The 23,936-nt window shown below is 43.4% G+C and overlaps 1 protein-coding gene and 1 non-coding gene across 3 annotated transcripts in view; one reads left to right on the plus strand and one right to left on the minus strand.

Moving 5' to 3' along the window:
* The window catches only part of LOC139401032 (cytoplasmic linker associated protein 1a), a 99,735-nt gene that overhangs the window by 16,083 nt on the left and 59,716 nt on the right, over nucleotides 1-23,936 (plus strand). For both annotated transcript variants that reach the window (XM_071145560.1, XM_071145564.1), the window contains exons 2-6: nucleotides 20,344-20,422; nucleotides 20,673-20,776; nucleotides 21,067-21,158; nucleotides 21,518-21,593; nucleotides 22,010-22,107. In XM_071145560.1, the coding sequence (XP_071001661.1) occupies nucleotides 20,344-20,422; nucleotides 20,673-20,776; nucleotides 21,067-21,158; nucleotides 21,518-21,593; nucleotides 22,010-22,107 (449 nt within the window). The remainder of the gene's footprint in view (nucleotides 1-20,343; nucleotides 20,423-20,672; nucleotides 20,777-21,066; nucleotides 21,159-21,517; nucleotides 21,594-22,009; nucleotides 22,108-23,936) is intronic.
* Nucleotides 19,835-19,959, minus strand: LOC139406239 (U4atac minor spliceosomal RNA). Its single transcript, XR_011633960.1, has one exon. It is a non-coding gene; the product is annotated as a U4atac minor spliceosomal RNA (small nuclear RNA).

Below are 23,936 nucleotides of genomic sequence, written 5' to 3' on the forward strand. Positions count from 1 at the left end.
TCAGTATTACCCTGTGCTATGGGCAACATGGTAGTACAAAATGCACAGTGGTGATCAGATAAAGCAACATAAACAATAGAGGATATGTCAATAGAAAGCCCCTTGGTAATAACCAGGTCCAAAGTATGGCCGCGGTTATGGGTTGGCCCAGTAACATGTTGGGAGAAAGTCCATAGTAGAGGTCGACCGATTATGATTTTTCAATGCCGATACCGATTATTGGAGGGCCAAAAAGCCGATACCGATTAATCGGACGATTTTTATTTATTTTTATTTATTTGTAATAATGACAATTGCAACAATACTGAATTAACACTTATTTAAACTTAATATAATACATCAGTAAAATCAATTTAGCCTCAAATAAATAATGAAACACGTTCAATTTGGTTTAAATAATGCAAAAACAAAGTGTTGAAGAAGAAAGTAAAAGTGCAATATGTGCCATGTAAGAAAGAAAACGTTTAAGTTCCTTGCTCAGAACATGAGAACATATGAAAGCTGGTGGTTCCTTTTAACATGAGTCTACAATATTCCCAGGTAAGAGGTTTTAGGTTGTAGTTATTATAGGAATTATAGGACTATTTCCCTCTATACCATTTGTATTTCATTAACCTTTGACTATTGAATGTTCTTATAGGCACTTTAGTATTGCCAGTGTAACAGTATAGCCTCCGTCCCTCTCCTCGCTCCTCCCTGGGCTCGAACCAGCAACACAATGACAATTAGCGAGCGCTAACTAGCTAGCCATTTCACTTCGGTTACACAAGCCTCATCTCGGGAGTTGATAGGCTTGAAGTCATTAACAACGCAATGCTTGACACACAACAAAGAACTGCTGGCAAAATGCACGAAAGTGCTGTTTGAATGAATGTTTACGCGCCTGCTTCTGCCTACCACCGCTCAGTCAGATTATATGCAACGCAGGACATAATATCTAGTAATATCATCAACCATGTGTAGTTAACTAGTGATTATAAATGATTTTTTTTTAATAAGATAAGTTTAATGCTAGCTACCAACTTACCTTGGCTTACTGCATTCGTGTAACAGGCAGTCTCCTTGTGGAGTGCAACGAGAGAGAGGCAGGTCGTTATTGCGTTGGACTAGTTAACTGTAAGGTTGCAAGATTGGATCCCCCGAGCTGACAATGTGAAAATTTGTCGTTCTGCCCCTGAACGAGGCAGTTAACCCACTCTTCCTAGGCCGTCATTGAAAATAAGAATGTGTTCTGAACTGACTTGCCTAGTTAAATAAAGGTATAAAAATATCGGCAAATCCACGCCCAAAAATACCGATTTCCGATTGTTATGAAAACTTGAAATCGGCCCTAATTAATCGGCCATTCCGATTAATCGGTCGACCTCTAGTCCATAGAGCTCAAAAGATTCATAAATTCAATGGGCTTTGTCGACATAAATATTTAAATCACCCCACACAATGATTTTATCAAGGACAATAGACAATAGTTCAGCTAAATCAGTAAAGAAAGTGGGGTAGTACTTGGTGACCTATACAGGGTTATGGCCAGCACTGGTGGCCGACATTTAAACAGTATAGCATGATTCTCAAAATACCCAAAGACGCCGATCGAAATGTCCTTACAGCTGAGAGCATTATTAACAATAGAGGCTGTCCCCCCACCTTTTTCCCTTTTCTGATAGTATGAAAAGCTGTAGTCCGGGGGAGGCTTCAATAAGAGAAACACTACAGTCTGAAGACAGCCATGTTTCAGTGAGTAACATGCAATCAACTTTGTCCTCAGTAATGAGGTAATTCACGAGAAAGGTTTTACTTGTGATTGCTCGAACATTTAAAACAGCCATATTCAATGAGTGTGGGCTACTCTGCCCCTGGGGCATCTGCCTCGAGGTAACGAATAGAATAACTACCAAATTATTAACTTTACAAGCATTTTTTCTGACAGTCTCCAATCTTTCATAATGGTAGCAGATGACAGTTTGTATAAACTTACTAGAAGGTGGAGTTAAAGGAACATAAATTAGGTTACTCATCATGTCTACAGGAGTTGATATGCTTTCCAAGTCCTCTGTTGCTTATTCTGACAGGGAGAACTGGAGCACTTCCAGACCCTGTCCGCCAGTCTCTAAAACCGTTTCGATGTTGCTGGAAATAATACTGGAACCCCTGCGGTTGGGGTGAATCCGGTCTCTTTTTTTAAGAAGTGCTGGTTGCTCCCACAGCAAATCAAAGTTGTCACAAAAAGAGACATTCCTGTCAGTAAGTGTTCAGGGCAAAGAGTCGGCTAAAATGTTCCGAATCCCTTCGGCAGCCTGAAATAATTATTTTCTTCCCTGTGCTAGCGAGGGTGTTTAAAAAAAAAAAAAGTTTAGTCTTCCCTCAGTTCCACAGATGACCTAAAACGTAGGTCGTTAAAACCTATGAGCGTGACGATGGTTTCAGTTTTGGAGTAGTTGGCCAGAACCGTGGGCAAGGGGCTGTTGATGTCATGGACATGGGCTCCTGGATGACCGTGGACCTTGTTCGGTCCACAGATCGTAGGCAGGCCAAAATCTCTCACCTTCGAGCTTCCCACAATGATGGTGATCGTGCTGGAATCCGATGGGGAAGCAACCTTCTGAATTGCGGTGGGTGTGGGGGAGGGTGCCACTGGGAGGCCGCCAGCTGTTGGTATACACCAAGGATCTGTGCTGACTCCCGGAGCTGGTAGGTCCATCTCAAGCGGGGCAAAGCTGTTTGATAGCTGGATCGGATCTTCTCAGGTAGGCCGCGGAGTTGATTTTGAACATCTGTCCGTTAGATTAGGACAGATCAACGCCGCCTGACTTATTGACAGCTTTGCTACAGGAGGCATTTAAAACTGAGATTGGGTTTGCCTGGGTTACAGCAAGGTCGGTGTACTTAGAAAGCAGGTCATCTTTTTCTCCCAGCCGAGCTAACAGCCGGAGGATCTCTTTCCTAAACTGCTTGATGGTGGTGCATTTAGGGCAGACAAATCCCTGTCCATCCAGTTCCACCTTCATCTTGATCTTGTGATTGTGTTGAAATCCTCTCCCACCTGAAGTATTTCTGCCCAGACGTGGATAACACCGGTGGGCTAGCGCTGCTAGCATTAGCCTGCTCCGTTTTGAGGATGACAAGTAGCAGTTAGCTGCTAAACAGGAATCCGGGACACAAACTTGCTGACCGCGTCGCGGAATCTGTAGCAGTACGAACTTTAGCTATGATTTAAAAACTATTTCATAAAAAAACATACTGAGTGTAGACAGTACACTGTTCTGTTCTGTGCTTTGATGATGTCTGAAGGTTATCTTGGGTATATCTTGTCTAAGTCATCGGTATTCAAACTTTGCTACAGGACAGGTGACACTCTCCCTGACATTCTGCTTCTCTGTCGATGTTTTGAGTGACGAGGATCTGTCAGTGTCAATCAATCACTCCAGCCAGACTTTTATGTTTTCTTTTCTCTCTGTCCTCTCTTCTTGTGATGAACAATACATCTGTCTGACTTGTGTGCTCAGCACACTCCAATGTGTTTTCTTAGGCTTTGTGGCAGCCTCTCCTTTAGCAATTGGATTACCACAGCATTGCATAGGCCTAGGCTGGTCTGCTTTGAAGTAGAAACCAGGCCCTAACAGACTCAATAAGCAGACTGGCTGTCTCTGAACCTGCTCTGTCACCGATAAACAGGATTATAGTGGAGAAGGGCCTGTCAAGGCTGCACTTCCTGAGATACTGATTCTTCTGAAGACCCCTTGGGCATAGATCCATGCAAATTGTTATTGACCCTTTGTGCAGATTAGATGTTTCTGTTCAAATGGTTTTTAGGAGAACACCTTCCGTTAATCCTCTGGATTCTGCCCTATCATTTTCCTGTGTATCTATTCTATCTATATCACATTGTCAGAGTTGTTCCGTTTTGCCCAGTCAGCCTTACTGAGGAAGTGAGTACAGGTTAGGCTAGAGCTGCTGTGTCATGGCAGCTCTACACAGCTAGCAGCACTGTTCTGCTGATCGACAACAATATGATACTGTAACTGTACCACCATTCTACTGATCAACTCACATCTACATCCTTATAGGGTTATAGGTGAAGGGAAGTGTGCTGGAGGTTCTGCAGCACCCCTGATAAATGGAAATGCATTTAGCCGAAGTTATAGAATTACTGTTGTCAGTTCAGAAAGAAATGAAATAGTTCAGGATACAGCAGGAGTAGGCCTATAATATATCCACAGATGATCAATAGCTTGTTTTTTTTAATTGCCTAGCTGTGGATTGTGTGTAGCCCAATCACAAGGCATATAGGCTGAGAACTTGCGGCAAATCTGTCAGTAAACAGCATGCTGCCAAAACAGGCCAAATCTGTCAGTAAACAGCATGCTGTCAAAACAGGCCAAATCTGTCAGTAAACAGCATGCTGTCAAAACAGGCAAAATCTGTCAGTAAACAGCATGCTGCCAAAACAGGCCAAATCTGTCAGTAAACAGCATGCTGCCAAAACAGGCCAAATCTGTCAGTAAACAGCATGCTGTCAAAACAGGCCAAATCTGTCAGTAAACAGCATGCTGTCAAAACAGGCCAAATCTGTCAGTAAACAGCATGCTGCCAAAACAGGCCAAATCTGTCAGTAAACAGCATGCTGTCAAAACAGGCCAAATCTGTCAGTAAACAGCATGCTGCCAAAACAGGCCAAATCTGTCAGTAAACAGCATGCTGTCAAAACAGGCCAAATCTGTCAGTAAACAGCATGCTGTCAAAACAGGCCAAATCTGTCAGTAAACAGCATGCTGTCAAAACAGGCCAAATCTGTCAGTAAACAGCATGCTGCCAAAACAGGCCAAATCTGTCAGTAAACAGCATGCTGCCAAAACAGGCCAAATCTGTCAGTAAACAGCATGCTGCCAAAACAGGCCAAATCTGCGGAAAAACAGATTGGAAAGCAAATGGCTCCTGCTGAAAATAGAAGACAAACATACCAAATATGTGATCAACTTCCAAATAGGCCTATTGAGCGAACAGCATTGTTTTACAAAGTTAAACGAGAGAGAGGCTTTTTACACACAGGCTGAGTGAGCCTTGCATCCTTGGGTGAGTCAGAGGAACTGGAAAGCTTTTTGAGGACTAATTTCCTCCTCATATTGTCCAGTATGTGTGTGTCCACACACCTAGACTATTTATGGATTCAAGACAGGGTTGTTGTTATTGATCTCAGATTCTCAAAATGAAATGCGTTCATAAAAAGCCAACTTTTTCCCGGACCCGAGGCTACAAAAAATGTCCCCATGTGTGCAACTTCTGCAAGTGTCTCTACTGCGCTATGCCAGAATGCAAAAGTGATGATAGTGCCATGCAATGCTTTATTATAAAGGTGGGGGTGTTTTCAGGCATTCCGACTTACCTCCCAACTTACAAGCACTGGAGAGAATGCAACACCTTAGCAAGCACCTACACCAATTAATATATGTCTAAGGAACACATCTCAAACACTCTTCATGTGTTAGAAACACAAAAGTGAAGATGGTGACCGGTCTCCTCTCCCTGACCCATGCTCTGTAATCCAATCATTCAGAGTGATGACTTTACATGTGTTGCACAGGCCCATAGCCTCTCTTGAAGATGGAATACATTCTCTTAAATGAGTACTACAGTATGCATTATGCTTATCTGGACCTGATGGACAGGCTGAGTGTTATTTACACTGAATTCATGGTTTAAAGTTACATAACAGTATGAGTGTGTACTGTAGCTCCTAGCTAGCATATTTGCAATTGTTTCAACGTCTCTGGTTAAATGAGCTAGTGCTCCATGTGCAAACAGTTACGCCTAAATCCGTTATCAACAATACACGCGATAGGTAGCTAAGAGCTGACAACTGTCCTAACCCAACAAGCAGGTCCCATCTCCAACATCAACAATTTGCACGCTGATTAGACCTACACAACAACTGATTGTACTGTCAGCGGTTGGAATTCTATCTCAGATGCCCCATCATGACCTCCTTTATGAGTGACCTTTAACCCTGAGGTCAGTGGCTATCAGCGTGCAAATTGATTTAACAACTCATGGTGTAATTGTAACAACATACAAGAACTCAAAGTCCTTTTGTTCACCTGACCTAGAATTCCTTACAATCAAATGCCGACCGTATTATCTCCCAAGAGAACTCTCCTCGCTTATCGTCACAGCCGTGTTTATCCCCCCACAAGTGGATACCAAAACGGCCATCAAGGAACTACACTGGACTTCATGCAAACTGGAAACCATATATCCTGAGGATGCATTTATTGTAGCTGGGGATTTTAACAAAGCTAATCTGAGAACAAGGTTCCCTAAATTCTATCAGCATATCGAATCCAGTACACAAGTGAGTAACACACTCGACCACTGTTACTCTAACTTCCGCGATCTGACACATCTGACCATGACTCCATCTTGTTGCTCCCCTCCTATAGGCAGAAACTAAAACAGGAAGCGCCCGTGCTTAGGTTTATCCAACGCTGGTCTGGCCAATCGGATTCCACGCTTCAAGATTGCTTCGATCACGTAATTATCACATAATTAATAAAATATTACGTTTCATCCAATATATTATAAAAACAGAGCCAATACAGTGGTGTCGAAAAATAAATTACTTGAATATGACAAAGTATTATTCTACAAATAAATATGTATCTGTGATACACATGTTCATCTGAAGACCCCAGTCTTTATGCTTATGAAAAGAAAGATACTTATGCTGTTAGATGCTTCACTTAAGCTCAGACAACATTAAAATAACATGTTTTTTATGGTTTAAAAAGGCAATAAGTAAGATATGTTCCGGGTAGCCTCAGACAATAACGTTGATGTATACGCTGACTCGGTGAGCGAGTTTATAAGGAAGTGTATAGGAGATGTTGTACCCACTGTGACTATTAAAACCTTCCCTAACCAGAAACCATGGATACATGGCAGCATTTACGCAAAACTGAAAGCATGTACCATCGCATTTAATCATGGCAAGGCAACTGGAAACATGGCCGAATACAAACTGTGTAGTTATTCTCTGCGTAAGGCAATCAAACAAGCAAAGCGTCATTATAGAGACAAAGTGAGGTTGCAATTTAATGGCTCAAACACGAGACGTATGTGGCAGGGTCTACAGACAATCACGGATTACAAAAATAAAACCAGCCCTGTCGCAGACATCAACGTCTTCCTCCGAGACAAATTAAACAACTTCTTTGAGGACAATACAGTGCCATCGACACGGCCCGCTACCAAAGACTGTGGGCTCTCCTTCTCTGTAGCCGACGTGAGTAAAACATTTAAACGTGTTAACCCTCGCAAGGCTGCCGGCCCAGATGGCATCCCTAGCCGCGTCCTCACAGCATGCGTAGACTAGCTGGCTGGTGTGTTTACGGACATATTCAATCAATCCCTATCCCAGTCTGCTGTTCCCACATGCTTCAAGATGGCCACCATTGTTCCTGTTCCCAAGAAAGCTAAGGTAACTGAACTAAATTACTATCGTCCCGTAGCACTCACTTCTGTCATCATGAAGTGCTTTGAGAGACTAGTCAAGGATCATATCACCTCCACCTTACCTGTCACCCTAGACTCCAATTTGCTTACCGCCCCAATAGGTCCACAGACGATGCAATCGCCATCACACTGCACACTGCCCTATCCCATCTAAACAAAATAAATACCTATGTAAGAATGCTGTTCATTGACTACAGCTCAGCATTCAACACCATAGTACCCTCCAAACTCATAATTAAGCTTGAGACCCTGGGTCTCGACCCCACCCTGTGCAACTGGGTCCTGGACTTCATGACAGGCTACCCCCAGGTGGTGAAGGTAGGAAACAACTTCTCCACTCCGCTAACACTGGGTCCCCACAAGGGTGCGTTCACAGCCCTCTCCTGTATTCCTTGTTCACCCACGACTGTGTGGCCATGCACGCCTCCAACTCAATCATCAAGTTTGCAGACGACACTACAGTGGTAGGCTTGATTACCAACAACAACGAGACAGCCTACAGGGAGTAGGTGAGGGCCCTCAGAGTGTGGTGTCAGGAAAATAACCCCTCACTCAATGTCAGCAAAACAAAAGAGATGAATGTGGACTTCAGGAAACAGCAAAGGGAGCACCTCCCTATCCACATTGACGGGACAGCAGTGGAGAAGGTGGAAAGTTTTAAGTTCCTCTGTGTACATATCACAGACAAACTGAAATGGTCCACGCACAGACAGTGTAGTGAAGAAGGCGCAACATACTGCTGCACTGTCGGATCTAGAAGCATAAGCATTTCGCTACCCTTGCAATAACATCTGCTAACCATGTGTATGTGACCAATAACATTTGATTTGATCTATTGATCTTCAGAGTTGGGATTCCCCCAAATGTTTGCCCTTTACCACCTTATCCCACTGACCTCAGACATACAGTGGGGCAAAAAATATTTAGTCAGCCACCAATTGTCCAAGTTCTCCCACTTAAAAAGATGAGAGGCTTGTAATTTTCATCATAGGTACACTTCAACTATGAAAGACAAAATTAGAAAAAAAATCCAGAAAATCACATTGTATGATTTTTAATGAATTTATTTGCAAATTATGGTGGAAAATAAGTATTTGGTCACCTACAAACAAGCAAGATTTCTGGCTCTCACAGACCTGTAACTTCTTCTTTAAGAGGCTCCTCTGTCCTCCACTCGTTACCTGTATTAATGGCACCTGTTTGAACTTGTTATCAGTATAAAAGACACCTGTCCACAACCTCAAACAGAAAATTACAGGCCTCTCTCATCTTTTTAAGTGGGAGAACTTGCACAATTGGTGGCTGACTAAATACTTTTTTGCCCCACTGTAAGTGAAACAGTTTCTTACAAGGCAGGGTATTTTGGCTATTTAGGGAAACACAGACGGGTGCCTGAGGTCCCTGTCCTTGTCTCTCTCAAAGTGAAAGCCCCCCGCTGCCGTGTGCCATTCTGACTTACAGAGACTACACACTGAGGAAACACACAAACACATGGACATACTTGACACACACACACACACACACGGGTAAGTCTATGTCAGAGAAAAGGAAATGGCCTGCCTCCCCTATAAGGACGGGGTGTGGACGTTTGTGGTAATTCTGCCTGCCCCTCCTGTCTTCTGTTATGGGTTGGTCTTAGCTAGTCAGGGCTTCATTCCTGCCCTTCTGTCTCTACAGGTAGCCACAACCTCATTCTTTACCTTCTAATAGCATTCTGAAAGATAGCAATCTCAAAGGTTTCCCCTAGCTACTAACCACACGATACCAGCAAGACCCAAACAGTTAGGCTACAACAGTTAGCCCATCTTCTCCATGAAAGAGACTTCTTTGTTCAAGAACATGAATGGTGTTCGTTTGTGGAAGGTTGATCAAATATGTCCCCTGTTCTCTTCTTGTTTGTTTCCATGGGCTAGCCAATGCTTAGCCTATTTAATGGCTTGGGCCAAACTTGAGGGAGTCTCTTTTTTGACCCATTTTACCTGCAAAACTAGTCACTTTAAGACAAGTCCTCCCAGAGAAGAGGCAGTCCGATCAGGCTGTAGATCCCAGATTTCTGTCATGTAGTGTCAAACATCACAAATTAGCTGCTTCCTGTTTGTCATCATGTTGCAGACTGATGCCCTTTTCTATCCTGTAGGACAGGCCTGTCCCATTACTGGCACTGTGCTTCCGCTGTCCGTGTGTGTGCGGGTGTGCGTTTGTGTATCTATCCCTGTGCATGTGTGTGAGGGGAATGTGTGTGGTCACTCTGTCCTCAGCCCACGTCGGCCCAGCCTGGCCCTACCCTGCCCTGCCCCGTCTGGTGATGGTGTGTCATTTTCACTCACTGACTCTGCCCAAAGAATAGGCTTGGAGGGGGAGAAGACAAAGGGCTAGGGGAGGGCAAGCAGTAAACCTGCTGAGTAAAACATCAGCTGCCACTAGGGTTGCAAAGGGTCGTAAACTTTCCAGTAAATTTCCAGATTATCCCCCGGAATCTTCCATGGAAATTCATCAAAAAAGATAGCTTATAACAGTGAACCTTTTTTGTGGGATACACATAAGGCAATTCTAGATATTGTGGCATATTTTGGTTGAACTACCCCAAACTATCCCCAATTCGATGGAATTGCAACCTTCTGCATGCACAGTGCATTCTTCCATCACTTGCTTCACATGTAAAGCTGATTCTCAAGATCTTGCATGCTAGTGAGATGCTATTGAGCTCACACTACTACACTGTCTGAGCCAAGGACTATGTGCTTTCTGGTAAGTTTTGATTACAATACTGGATGGGGTGAATATAATTTATATAGTAAATAGTAGCCTACAGCAAAGTGTTTAAATCATTTCTAACTTGTTAACAATTTCTGCTAGTTAGTTTTTTGCTACCATGTGGGTTTTAGCTTGCTTGAGCCTGCTAACTGAGGAGTGTTAATTCACCTGTTTCCATACTTGTTTAATTTTAAAACATGTATCTTATTAAGGAGTTGTTTAATGTAACTACTTAACTATTTATCTGTACATGGAATTTTTATTTTTATATTTCAAAAAATATATATTTTTTCTCATCTTTATAAAAAAAAAATTCCACCGGCACTATCTGATGTGTGGAGACATTTCACTGCAGCTAATGTAGAAGGAAAAGCTGTGTACATTTGCAAATACTGTGCCAAATCATATGTGAAGAATGCAACAAAGATGCAGAATCATCTGGCCAAGTGCATAAAGTTCCCTCAGCGCTCACAACAAGCAACCTCTGACAAAAGTCCCTCTACTTCTATTCGAGGTGAAAATGGTAGCAACAGCTCATGGTCCTCCTGGAATCATGTTTTTTTTTTTTTACTCAATGGGGTCAAAGAAATGTCTCAGAGAAATGCTGGGACAACAGACACACCGGTCTCTACATTGCAGATGAGCTGAAGGCAGTCACCAATGACCTTGGACCACAGAAAGTATTTGCACTGGTGACAGACAATGCAGCGAACATGAAGGCTGCTTGGTCTGAAGTGGAGGAATCCTACCTTCACATCACACCCATTGGCTGTGCTGCTCATGCATTGAATCTGCTCTTCAAGGACATCATGGCACTGAAAACAATGGATACACTCTACAAGAGAGCCAAGGAAATGGTTCGGTATGTGAATGGTCATCAAGTTATAGCAGCAATCTACCTCACCAAGCAAGATTAGAAGATTAAGAGCACCACATTGAAGCTGCCCATCAAATTCCCCGATATCAGGGTGTTTGACAGTCTCCTGGAGGGGAAGGAGTCTCTCCAAGAAATGGTCATATCACAGTCTGCCGATATGGACAGCCCCATCAAGAGGATCCTCCTGGATGATGTATTTTGGGAGAGAGTGGTAAGCAGCCTGAAACTCCTGAAACCTATAGCAGTAGCCATTGCACGGATTGAGGGAGACAATGCCATTCTGTCTGATATTCAGACTCTGCTTGCAGATGTAAGAGAAGAAAACCGTACTGCCCTCTTCACTGTTGCTCCAAGCAGAGGAAACTGCAGTTCTGAAATGCATCAAAAAGTGTAAAGACTTTTTTGAAGCCCATACACGCCACAGCAAACATGTTGGACCCCAAGTGTGTTGGCAAGAGCATCCTGTCTGGTGCAGAGATCAACAAGGCCTATGGTGTCATCACTACTGTGTCTCGCCACCTTTGCCTGGATGAGGGCAAGGTTCTTGGCAGTCTGGCGAAGTACACTTCCAAGCAAGGGCTTTGGGATGGAGATGCAATATGGCAGTTGTGCCAACATATCTCATCAGCCACCTGGTGGAAGGGACTTTGTGGATCTGAGGCTCTTTCCCCTGTTGCCTCGATCATCTTCCAAATCCCACCAACATCAGCTGCCTCAGAGCGCAAGTGGTCCTTGTTTGGGAACACACACACCAAAGCACACAACAGGCTGACCAATACAAGGGTTGAAAAATTGGTGGCCATCCTGGCAATTTTGAGGCTTTTTGAGCCTGACAACGAGCCACCCTCAACAAGGTTGGGAAGTGACAGTGAAGATGAGGCCTCAGTCTGATGTTCAAGAGGTGGACATTGAGGAGGTCCAGGGAGAAGACATGGAAGCCTGAGAGGAAGACAGTCTAGAAACTAAAGCTTTGGTTATCATTTTACAGATGTTGAAAATGTATTTGGGAGATGCGATGGATCATTGGAATCATTCAATATTCCCTTTTGGTTCAGTGAAATCATAATTAGTTCAGTTCAATTCATAACTAAATAGTTTTTTTATTTCTATTGGAAGGATTTAATAATTTGCAATTGTCTACTTATGATAAGGTTTATGTTTCGGTCTTCATGTGATATGGTAAATATATCCAATGCAAAAAACATCTACATTTAAATGGTATTAATGTTTCATATATTCCCGTTAATTCCCATGGAAATTTTCCACCTCTGAATATTCCCCAAAATGTGCAACCCTAGCTGCCGTGTGTGTGTGTGTGAGTTGTGTTTGACGTGTTGTCAGAGGCTAGCCTTTAACTCAGCTTTTCATTTATCCTGCGCTCATACACCGACAGATTGTCATGGAGGAGCATAATACTTGTTACGCAATAATGTTCGCCTAACAAACCTGCAAATCCTCTCTATCGTCACTTCATCATAACAGTGTATTTTTTACATAGTGTCAGTATGTTGTGTGGTCACGTTGCTACGCATCCTGCCTGCAGTAACCAGTCCCATGCTCACCTCCAGAACATCAGAACACTGGTCCCTTACACACTGTTTGCCTAAAAACACCAGACTATCAGAACATTGATGTCCCATGGTTTGGGCCTAATACATAGAAATAGATGGAGTGTTTATATTCATCTCTATGGCCTCTCTCTTATAACTCTCTACCTATGCCTCCAGCACCCATCTCTATACTGAACTATGTGAGATGGAGGAGGTGTGGGGAATGTAACTCGTGGATGGTAGTGAGCTGTCTAACAGGCTAGTGTTAGTTCTGTAGGGATGGTTGTACAGCCTCAGGCAGGAGCAGCGATGTGGCCTTTACTAGATGCAGTAATGTGGAGGTGTGGAGACACACAGAGCCAGGGCTAAAGCCTCTGCACACACGCAGATACAGTGCCTTGCGAAAGTATTCGGCCCCCTTGAACTTTGCGACCTTTTGCCACATTTCAGGCTTCAAACATAAAGATATAAAACTGTATTTTTTTGTGAAGAATCAACAACAAGTGGGACACAATCATGAAGTGGAACGACATTTATTGGATATTTCCAACTTTTTTAACAAATCAAAAACTGAAAAATTGGGCGTGCAAAATTATTCAGCCCCCTTAAGTTAATACTTTGTAGCGCCACCTTTTGCTGTGATTACAGCTGTAAGTCGCTTGGGGTATGTCTCTATCAGTTTTGCACATCGAGAGACTGACATTTTTTCCCATTCCTCCTTGCAAAACAGCTCGAGCTCAGTGAGGTTGGATGGAAAGCATTTGTGAACAGCAGTTTTAAGTTCTTTCCACAGATTCTCGATTGGATTCAGGTCTGGACTTTGACTTGGCCATTCTAACACCTGGATATGTTTATTTTTGAACCATTCCATTGTAGATTTTGCTTTATGTTTTGGATCATTGTCTTGTTGGAAGACAAATCTCTGTCCCAGTCTCAGGTCTTTTGCAGACTCCATCAGGTTTTCTTCCAGAATGGTCCTGTATTTGGCTCCATCCATCTTCCCATCAATTTTAACCATCTTCCCTGTCCCTGCTGAAGAAAAGCAGGCCCAAACCATGATGCTGCCACCACCATGTTTGACAGTGGGGATGGTGTGTTCAGCTGTGTTGCTTTTACGCCAAACATAACGTTTTGCATTGTTGCCAAAAAGTTCAATTTTGGTTTCATCTGACCAGAGCACCTTCTTCCACATGTTTGGTGTGTCTCCCAGGTGGCTTGTGGCAAACTTTAAACAACACTTTTTATGGATATCTTTAAGAAATGGCTTTCTTCTTGCCACTCTTCCATAAAAGCCAGATTTGTGCAATATACGACTGATTGTTGTCCTATGGACAGAGTCTCCCACCTCAGCTGTAGATCTCTGCAGTTCATCCAGAGTGATCATGGGCCTCTTGGCTGCATCTCTGATCAGTCTTCTCCTTGTATGAGCTGAAAGTTTAGAGGGACGGCCAGGTCTTGGTAGATTTGCAGTGGTCTGATACTCCTTCCATTTCAATATTATCGCTTGCACAGTGCTCCTTGGGATGTTTAAAGCTTGGGAAATCTTTTTGTATCCAAATCCGTCTTTAAACTTCTTCACAACAGTATCTCGGACCTGCCTGGTGTGTTCCTTGTTCTTCATGATGCTCTCTGCGCTTTTGACGGACCTCTGAGACTATCACAGTGCAGGTGCATTTATACGGAGACTTGATTACACACAGGTGGATTGTATTTATCATCATTAGTCATTTAGGTCAACATTGGATCATTCAGAGATCCTCACTGAACTTCTGGAGAGAGTTTGCTGCACTGAAAGTAAAGGGGCTGAATAATTTTGCACACCCAATTTTTCTGTTTTTGATTTGTTAAAAAAGTTTGAAATATCCAATAAATGTCGTTCCACTTCATGATTGTGTCCCACTTGTTGTTGATTCTTCACAAAAAAATACAGTTTTATATCTTTATGTTTGAAGCCTGAAATGTGGCAAAAGGTCGCAAAGTTCAAGGGGGCCGAATACTTTCGCAAGGCACTGTACACACACACCGCTTATCTGGAAGCCCTGTCCCATGTAATATCTCATCTCGATCTGAGATGTGACCATAACACAGCACTAGGGAATGGCTGAGTCTAGTGAATATGCATATAGGGCCAAAGCATGAAGAATACACGTTGGAGCTTAAGTTCAGGCCGAACCGTCGGCCTTTAGACCCTAAGTCTACTATGTCCAGTAAACAATAAATACCAGAGCTATAGCCGTAGTACCTCCTGTAGTGCTGCATTCAGCAGAGAGAAGATATGATGGGTAGGCTACTCATCTCTATATAACTGGAGGAGGAGACTCTTATTTCACGGTTTTCACTTCAGGAATTCAAGCATTAACAGGGGGAGTCAGGGAGCATCATATGTGTAAAGTGGACTGGAAATACTGGTGTGTGTGTTTTATGTTTCGTGTTTACTTGTTTGTTTTTTTTTTACCCTACTTTAGGACTGCTCTCCCTCGGGCTCCTGAGTACTGCCTGCTGACTAGCCTACCTATTGCTGAGTCACTGTGCTAGGCTGCTGGGAACAACACACACAGTAGCTGTAGCATAATATTATCAGGATCACTCACTACCAGCCCCAAGCACTGGTCTAGGACCAGTCCAGTCAACCCCCAGTTCTGACTCCAACCATGGTAGTGCTAAGAACACAAAACTGATCCAGAATCAGCTGCTAAACCTTTGATATGAGGGAGGGAAGGAGGGTCAGGCATCCAGAGTAATGACAGGGTGCTATGTGTTAGGTAACTATGGTGTAGCTCTGCCTCTGGGCTCTGTCTGTCCGGACAGGGACAGGTTGTCTAACTGGCTGGCTGTCCTCTCCTCTCCTCCAGCCATTCAACCACTCAGCCCAGCTGTTCCCCTGACTCATGGAAAATCACTGCAGTGAGAGCCCACAGTGTGTGGGGGGGGGGGGGGGGGGTACGTGCATATGAATCTGCATTACATCCATGCCTGTCTGATCTAATATGTACTTCTACTGTCTCAGCAGACAAGGGAGGGAGGTCACTCTGTGTGTGTGTGTGTAGTTTGTCAAGCTACTGGAAGTAAAATAAAAGAGAATGGGCTTTGCCATGATTAAATCTAAGCCTGGTCCAGCCACATCAGAGGAGTGGGGGGAATCCTTATTTTCCATGACTCACAGGGATGAATAGCAGACATGTTTGAGTGAATGAGATGTCATTAAGTGTCCATTGTAATACAGATTGGCTGATGGATTTTGGCACAAGAGGAAACTGTCTATTAATGGAGAACACATACAGTGCCTTGCGAAAGTATTCGGCCCCCTTGAACTTTGCGACCTTTTGCCACATTTCAGGCTTCAAACATAAAGATATAAAACTGTATTTTTTTTGTGAAGAATCAACAACAAGTGGGACACAATCATGAAGTGGAACGACATTTATTGGATATTTCAAACTTTTTTAACAAATCAAAAACTGAAAAATTGGGCGTGCAAAATTATTCAGCCCCCTTAAGTTAATACTTTGTAGCGCCACCTTTTGCTGCGATTACAGCTGTAAGTCGCTTGGGGTATGTCTCTATCAGTTTTGCACATCGAGAGACTGACATTTTTTCCCATTCCTCCTTGCAAAACAGCTCGAGCTCAGTGAGGTTGGATGGAGAGCATTTGTGAACAGCAGTTTTCAGTTCTTTCCACAGATTCTTGATTGGATTCAGGTCTGGCCATTCTAACACCTGGATATGTTTATTTTTGAACCATTCCATTGTAGATTTTGCTTTATGTTTTGGATCATTGTCTTGTTGGAAGACAAATCTCCGTCACAGTCTCAGGTCTTTTGCAGACTCCATCAGGTTTTCTTCCAGAATGGTCCTGTATTTGGCTCCATCCATCTTCCCATCAATTTTAACCATCTTCCCTGTCCCTGCTGAAGAAAAGCAGGCCCAAACCATGATGCTGCCACCACCATGTTTGACAGTGGGGATGGTGTGTTCAGGGTGATGAGCTGTGTTGCTTTTACGCCAAACATAACGTTTTGCATTGTTGCCAAAAAGTTCAATTTTGGTTTCATCTGACCAGAGCACCTTCTTCCACGTTTGGTGTGTCTCCCAGGTGGCTTGTGGCAAACTTTAAACGACACTTTTTATGGATATCTTTAAGAAATGGCTTTCTTCTTGCCACTCTTCCATAAAGGCCAGATTTGTGCAATATACGACTGATTGTTGTCCTATGGACAGAGTCTCCCACCTCAGCTGTAGATCTCTGCAGTTCATCCAGAGTGATCATGGGCCTCTTGGCTGCATCTCTGATCAGTCTTCTCCTTGTATGAGCTGAAAGTTTAGCGGGACGGCCAGGTCTTGGTAGATTTGCAGTGGTCTGGTACTCCTTCCATTTCAATATTATCGCTTGCACAGTGCTCCTTGGGATGTTTAAAGCTTGGGAAATCTTTTTGTATCCAAATCCGGCTTTAAACTTCTTCACAACAGTATCTCGGACCTGCCTGGTGTGTTCCTTGTTCTTCATGATGCTCTCTGCACTTTTGACGGACCTCTGAGACTATCACAGTGCAGGTGCATTTATACGGAGACTTGATTACACACAGGTGGATTGTATTTATCATTAGTCATTTAGGTCAACATTGGATCATTCAGAGATCCTCACTGAACTTCTGGAGAGAGTTTGCTGCACTGAAAGTAAAGGGGCTGAATAATTTTGTACGCCCAATTTTTCAGTTTTTGATTTGTTAAAAAAGTTTGAAATATCCAATAAATGTCGTTCCACTTAATGATTTTGTCCCACTTGTTGTTGATTCTTCACAAAAAAAATACAGTTTTTCTATCTTTATGTTTGAAAAATGTGGCAAAAGGTCGCAAAGTTCAAGGGGGCCGAATACTTTCGCAAGGCACTGTATAGCTGGCTATATCGAGCTAGCCCTACTAGCTGGCTATACCGAGCTAGCCCTACTGGCTGGCTATACCGAGCTAGCCCTACTGGCTGGCTATACCGAGCTAGCCCTACTGGCTGGCTATACCGAGCTAGCCCTACTGGCTGGCTATACCGAGCTAGCCCTCCTGGCTGGCTATACAGAGCTAGCCCTACTGGCTGGCTATACCGAGCTAGCCCTCCTGGCTGGCTATACAGAGCTAGCCCTACTGGCTGGCTATACCGAGCTATCCCTACTGGCTGGCTATACCGAGCTAGCCCTACTGGCTGGCTATACCGAGCTAGCCCTACTGGCTGGCCATACCGAGCTAGCCCTACTGGCTGGCTATACCGAGCTAGCCCTACTGGCTGGCTATACCGAGCTAGCCCTACTGGCTGGCTATACCGAGCTAGCCCTACTGGCTGGCTATACCGAGCTAGCCCTACTGGCTGGGGCCGCTTGCTTTGTGTGGCATGTCTTCATGCTAGTAGGATGGGCATGTACTCCTCTGATGTCCCCTTCCTTGTTTATCTCTGACAGCCATTCAACCACTGTGTGTAGGACTGTAGGTGCTGTTTGTCATATAATTGTCTGAGTCATTTGTCCTCTTGGCAAATGATGCCACTGTATGCTAGAAATGGCTACAGCATACAGTGCTGTAGAGAGAGCTGCAGGTTTAATGGGGACGTGGGTCCCACAGCGACTGAGCTGAGCTTATTTTTACCAGCGTGTCATCAGACAGGATGGCCACCAGCCTCAATATCCTGTAGCATATATCTCTGGGTGGGTATCCATACTCTGCTACTCGCTAGTTAGCCAAGGTGGGACAGACAGACAGGTCTGGGAATTGTCTAATTGTGTTGTAGGTCAGAATTGATTTGGGCTGGCGGGAGAGTTTACATTCTGCCTGTATTTATTCTTCATCACCACCTCCTGTGAACTTTTAAAACAAACAAGATAAAGAAAGTGTTGACTAAAAGTAGAACGGTAGACCCAGTCAGTCTGCCAGCTTGTCTCAGAACATCAACATTCCCCTGGTGAAAGTCACAGAGGGGAAATGACAGAGAAGGCCATGTTGAAATGAAGTGTAGAGTATTCATGATGATAGGACAAATCCCTACTATGTTTACCAGCCCTGAGCCAGGGGGAAACAGGAGGGGGTAGCCATCTGTCTGTCTGAAGGGACCAGGGAGTGGGAGGGGTCTGTCTCTCAGACTTAGGGTGAAGACTAGAGAGAGGACGCACACACACACATACCCACACACACACACACTACCAACAGGCAGGAAGGGGGCACTGCAGCAGCCATCCTCCATCCGCCTCTCCCCCTGATGACTCTGCCTCCCGGTACTATTGGCCAACACCCAAGTCTGACATTGTGTGTGTCTGTGTGTAGATGAATACAGGGAGAGTGTGCATATGAGTGCAATCATACGCTTTTGACAGCAATGGGGTAAGCAGATTCTGGGGTGAGTAGTTTCTGTCCATAGAGGGAATCTAAATTCTGCTCTGAGAAGACACTAAATGTGGTTGAAATCAGAGCTGCAGTTTGGGGCTCTTTTTAAGGTCTGACTCACTGTACTGTTGTCCTCTCCTCTGGCCACCCAGTTTTAGTTCTCTCCTCCAGGCCTTTTGTTTCAGGCTTGTCATCAGTATAATTACTGTAATTCCCATTTGTCTGCGCCTGGGAACAAAGGATCAGGATTATACCCCCAGAGGAGACATGCCTGCTGCTGGTAGTGTTCAAGTAAACTTTAACTAGTCTGTAGCCTAAATTGAGGAAAGGATATTTTGTTAAAGTTGTGCAGTATAAGGAAGCTGACTGTTTACTGATAAATTGGATAACATGGACCAGGGTTCCCCAATATTTATTCAGTTATTTATTTTATTATTGGACATAAGACTTAAAACACCAGCCAATCAGCACCAAATTATAAACTTTTTTTTCCCGAAATATTCCCAAACATAATAAAGGTTTAAAGTTATTACTTTAGTCAAATGTTAAATCTATTTTTAGGATTTTTGTGGTCAATTTACAGTCAGCAAATTTTTTGTAATTAAGTAATGGCCCCCTGACCATCGGCTGAAGAAAAAAATCGACCCGTGGCCGAATCAAGTTGATGATCCCTGAAGCTGTAATGATGTCTGGAAAATCCTACATTTCTCACACATACCAGTAGATGCCAGTATTCTTCAATGCAGCTGGGATCCTTGGTCAGTGTGGCATGTTATTTACAAGATTAGGTTCCAAAAATTGCACCATGGACTGAGCAAGCTCAGGTGATGCTTATGTGTCGTTATGGTGTTAGCAGGGCTACTCTCACTAGACGTTCATTGAGCAGCTCCCTCACCCCATGACAAGGAAAGTTGAATACATTGGGGGGGCAGTGCGGTTAGCTTACATCAGCCATGGTTTTCCCCATGGTGCGTGGCAATTCTTTAAATAATTTTTCTATGGCAGTGCTGTACTAAAGTTTAATAGGTCAACATTACGAAGGTTTCGGAGCAGCAGCATCCACCATTGTTCTGTTATGAGCAGATCAAGTGAGGATATTTCAGTTTACCCACAATCCTTTGCAAAAAAAAATTTGCATACGGAACTCAATCTGAAGGTGTGGGAAATTGTTCGTTTTAGTATAATAATGTTGGTAAAAAAATGACATTATGATATTGTAATTTCTATGTGGCTTTTCATATTTTTGTCATTTTGTATTTTTATATTTATTAAAAATGTCCCTCTTGTGTTTTCCAGGTGGCTTTGCTAGGTATAGACCTTTTATCTGCCTTAGTGACAAGGTTACAGGACCGATTTAGGAACCATGTGGGAACAGGTAAGATTGTCATTTTATTATTTAAAAAATATAACTTTCTTCATGGTTAAATTAGTTCAAATATAAATAGGTTTAGGTTTCTAGACAAAATGTCTGACTAAAAAACACTGTATTGTATCCCTGCATAGACTAGACTATTGAGCTTCATTGGATTTTTAACTCTTTGTTCACACCTTTAGATAACAATGCTACCTCTTTTCCTGTCTGTTCTTCTCTTCTCTGTGTCTCCATCTCTCTCCTGTGTCTCTAGTACTGGCCAGTCTGATAGATCGTCTGGGTGATTCCAAAGACCAAGTCAGAGACCAAGATCAAATCCTGCTGCTGAAGATCATGGAGCAGGCTGCCTCCCCACAGGTACACACAAACACACACACACACACACACACACAGACAGAGATGAGTTATTGACAAACCAGGATCATAGGATTCCCTGGCTTTCTCGTTGTGATACTACAGTACTATCAAAGGTCAATCTTACGATCTCAAATTGATAAATTCCAAGTTTATTGATTTCTGAATCCCTAGTACTCTTTGATTCCTGACTCGATTGTATGTTAATTTATATGACCCTGATCCATGATAAAAAAAATTTAAAAGTGATTGATTGTTGACCTGGTACAAATATCATGTCCTCTCCTCCCTAGTATGTTTGGGACAGAATGCTGGGAGGCTTCAAACACAAGAACAACAGGACCAGAGAGGGAGCGTGCCTTTGTCTCATCTCAACTCTCAACATGTAAGACTGCCTGGCCTCTCAATCACCCATCTTTGAATCTGTTTTTCCTTCCTATACACCAGATGTGTATTACAGCTCTCAGCTGATTTATTTTAACATTGCTGATGTTTTTTGTCATTAGTGCGTAATGGACAGGGTATAAGTATCTGATAGCAATGGACATTTTGCTGACTGCCAAGAGTATGGATGAGCCTTGATTTGATTTAAAATGTGACAATATTATCTTATGTGTATCATAGAGAACTATACAATGATATTATGGTAAGGTCTTTATAGTCAGGAGTCTTTATTTTGTTGTGATGCTATAGCTAATGCTTACCTAATGATGTCATTGACATCCTCTGTCTTTGTTCTTCCAGGTACGGAGCCCAAGGCCTAACCCTCAGTAAAATAGTCCCTCACATATGTAATCTTCTAGGAGATCCCACCAGTCAGGTATGTACAGCCTATTTGTGTCCCAGTGTGTTTGCTGTGTCATGAATCAGTTTATTACATTGCTGGCCAGGGAGAGAGAGAGCTCTAGCACAGACAAAGGAGTCGACTGCAGCAGCATTTTACCATAGGGACATGGAGCCCCCTAGTGGCTATACAGAGATATACAACCATACAACATGACAGTGCCATCTGCTGGTGAAGGCAGGTTAAATGTTTATCTACAGTTACTGTTTTAAGAGCATTAGACATATACTAGTGGGCGTATAAACATCTGTTGAACGTTTTCAAGTAATATGGCTGAAACAGGGTTTATATAAGTGAATGATAATTGCATTCTCCAGCTAGTTCTAACAGACAGTTGATCCAGTCTAAGAACGCTAAGATTGCCTTTTGAACCTTACCCCCGTTGTCCTCAGGTGAGAGACGCAGCTATGGGCTGCCTGGTGGAGATCTACAGACACGTGGGGGAGAGGGTGAGGATGGACCTTAGCAAGAAGGGCCTGCCACAGTCACGGTACGATGGACCTCCTGTCTCTGTGTGTGTGTGTGTGTGTGTGTGTCCGTCCTCTCTCTCACTCACATTCCCCCTCATCACTATTCATACTTCTTTCTCCCTCTTCCACCCCTCTTACTGTACCGAGTGTGTAAATGGGTCAGGTATAGTGCTGATTCAGCAGCCTTCCCAGCACAAGGCGTTAGGGTGTTAGGTTGTGATCATAGTTAAAAACACAGAAGCAGAATAAAGTAATTTTATTTCTTAGGTGAAAAACAATGTGCATTGATCAGGTAAACACTTCCCAGAGTGGGAGGCGGTGTGTGTAGGACACACACCTCAGCCCCTTCCCCAGGTTATTGTGCAAATACTGTAGCCAACAACAAAGGAAAAGAGGGGTGTGGTCTAATTTAAAGGCCTCTTCCATTTCATCTTAAAGTGCTTATTGTACACGTTCTCTGATCCTTTCAACAGCCTACAGAACACTGTAGACCAGAACACTGTCAAAACACTGTAGACCAGAACCCTGTAGACCAGAACCCTGTAGACCAGAACACTGTAGACCAGAACACTGTCAAAACACTGTAGACCAGAACCCTGTAGACCAGAACACTGTCAAAACCCTGTAGACCAGAACACTGTCAAAACACTGTAGACCAGAACACTGTCAAAACACTGTAGACCAGAACACTGTCAAAACACTGTAGACCAGAACACTGTCAAAACACTGTAGACCAGAACACTGTCAAAACACTGTAGACCAGAACACTGTCAACACACTGTAGACCAGAACACTGTCAAATCACTGTAGACCAGAACACTGTCAAAACACTGTAGACCAGAAACCTGTAGACCAGAACACTGTCAAAACCCTGTAGACCAGAACACTGTCAAAACACTGTAGACCAGAACCCTGTAGACCAGAACACTGTCAAAACACTGTAGACCAGAACACTATCAAAACACTGTAGACCAGAACCCTGTAGACCAGAACACTGTCAAAACACTGTAGACCAGAACACTGTCAAAACACTGTAGACCAGAACCCTGTAGACCAGAACACTGTCAAAACACTGTAGACCAGAACACTGTCAAAACACTGTAGACCAGAACCCTGTAGACCAGAACACTGTCAAAACACTGTAGACCAGAACACTGTCAAAACACTGTAGACCAGAACCCTGTAGACCAGAACACTGTCAAAACACTGTAGACCAGAACCCTGTAGACCAGAACACTGTCAAAACACTGTAGACCAGAACACTGTAGACCAGAACCCTGTAGACCAGAACACTGTCAAAACACTGTAGACCAGAACACTGTCAAAACACTGTAGACCAGAACACTGTAGACCAGAACACTGTCAAAACACTGTAGACCAGAACACTGTAGACCAGAACCCTGTAGACCAGAACACTGTCAAAACACTGTAGACCAGAACACTGTCAAAACACTGTAGACCAGAACACTGTAGACCAGAACACTATCAAAACACTGTACACCAGAACACTGTCAAAACACTGTAGACCAGAACACTGCCAAAACCGTGTAGACCCAGAACACTCTTAAAACGCTGTAGACCAGAACCCTGTAGACCAAAACACTGTAGACCAAAACACTGTAGACCAGAACCCTGTAGACCAGAACACTGTCAAAACTGTGTAGACCAGAACACTGTAGACCAGAACCCTGTAGAAATGCCCCTGTAGGCCAGAACCCTGTAGACCAGACCAATGTGGAGGAGGTGTTGGTCTCGTGTAAAGGAAGCATCCTAGGCTAAATGATCTGTTTATATCAAGTGTTAGATGTGTTTCATTCAAGATTACTGTATAACACTGACAATACAGAAT

This window comes from Oncorhynchus clarkii, chromosome 3 (genome assembly GCF_045791955.1).
Source record: "Oncorhynchus clarkii lewisi isolate Uvic-CL-2024 chromosome 3, UVic_Ocla_1.0, whole genome shotgun sequence".
NCBI classification, from domain to species: Eukaryota; Metazoa; Chordata; class Actinopteri; order Salmoniformes; family Salmonidae; genus Oncorhynchus; species Oncorhynchus clarkii.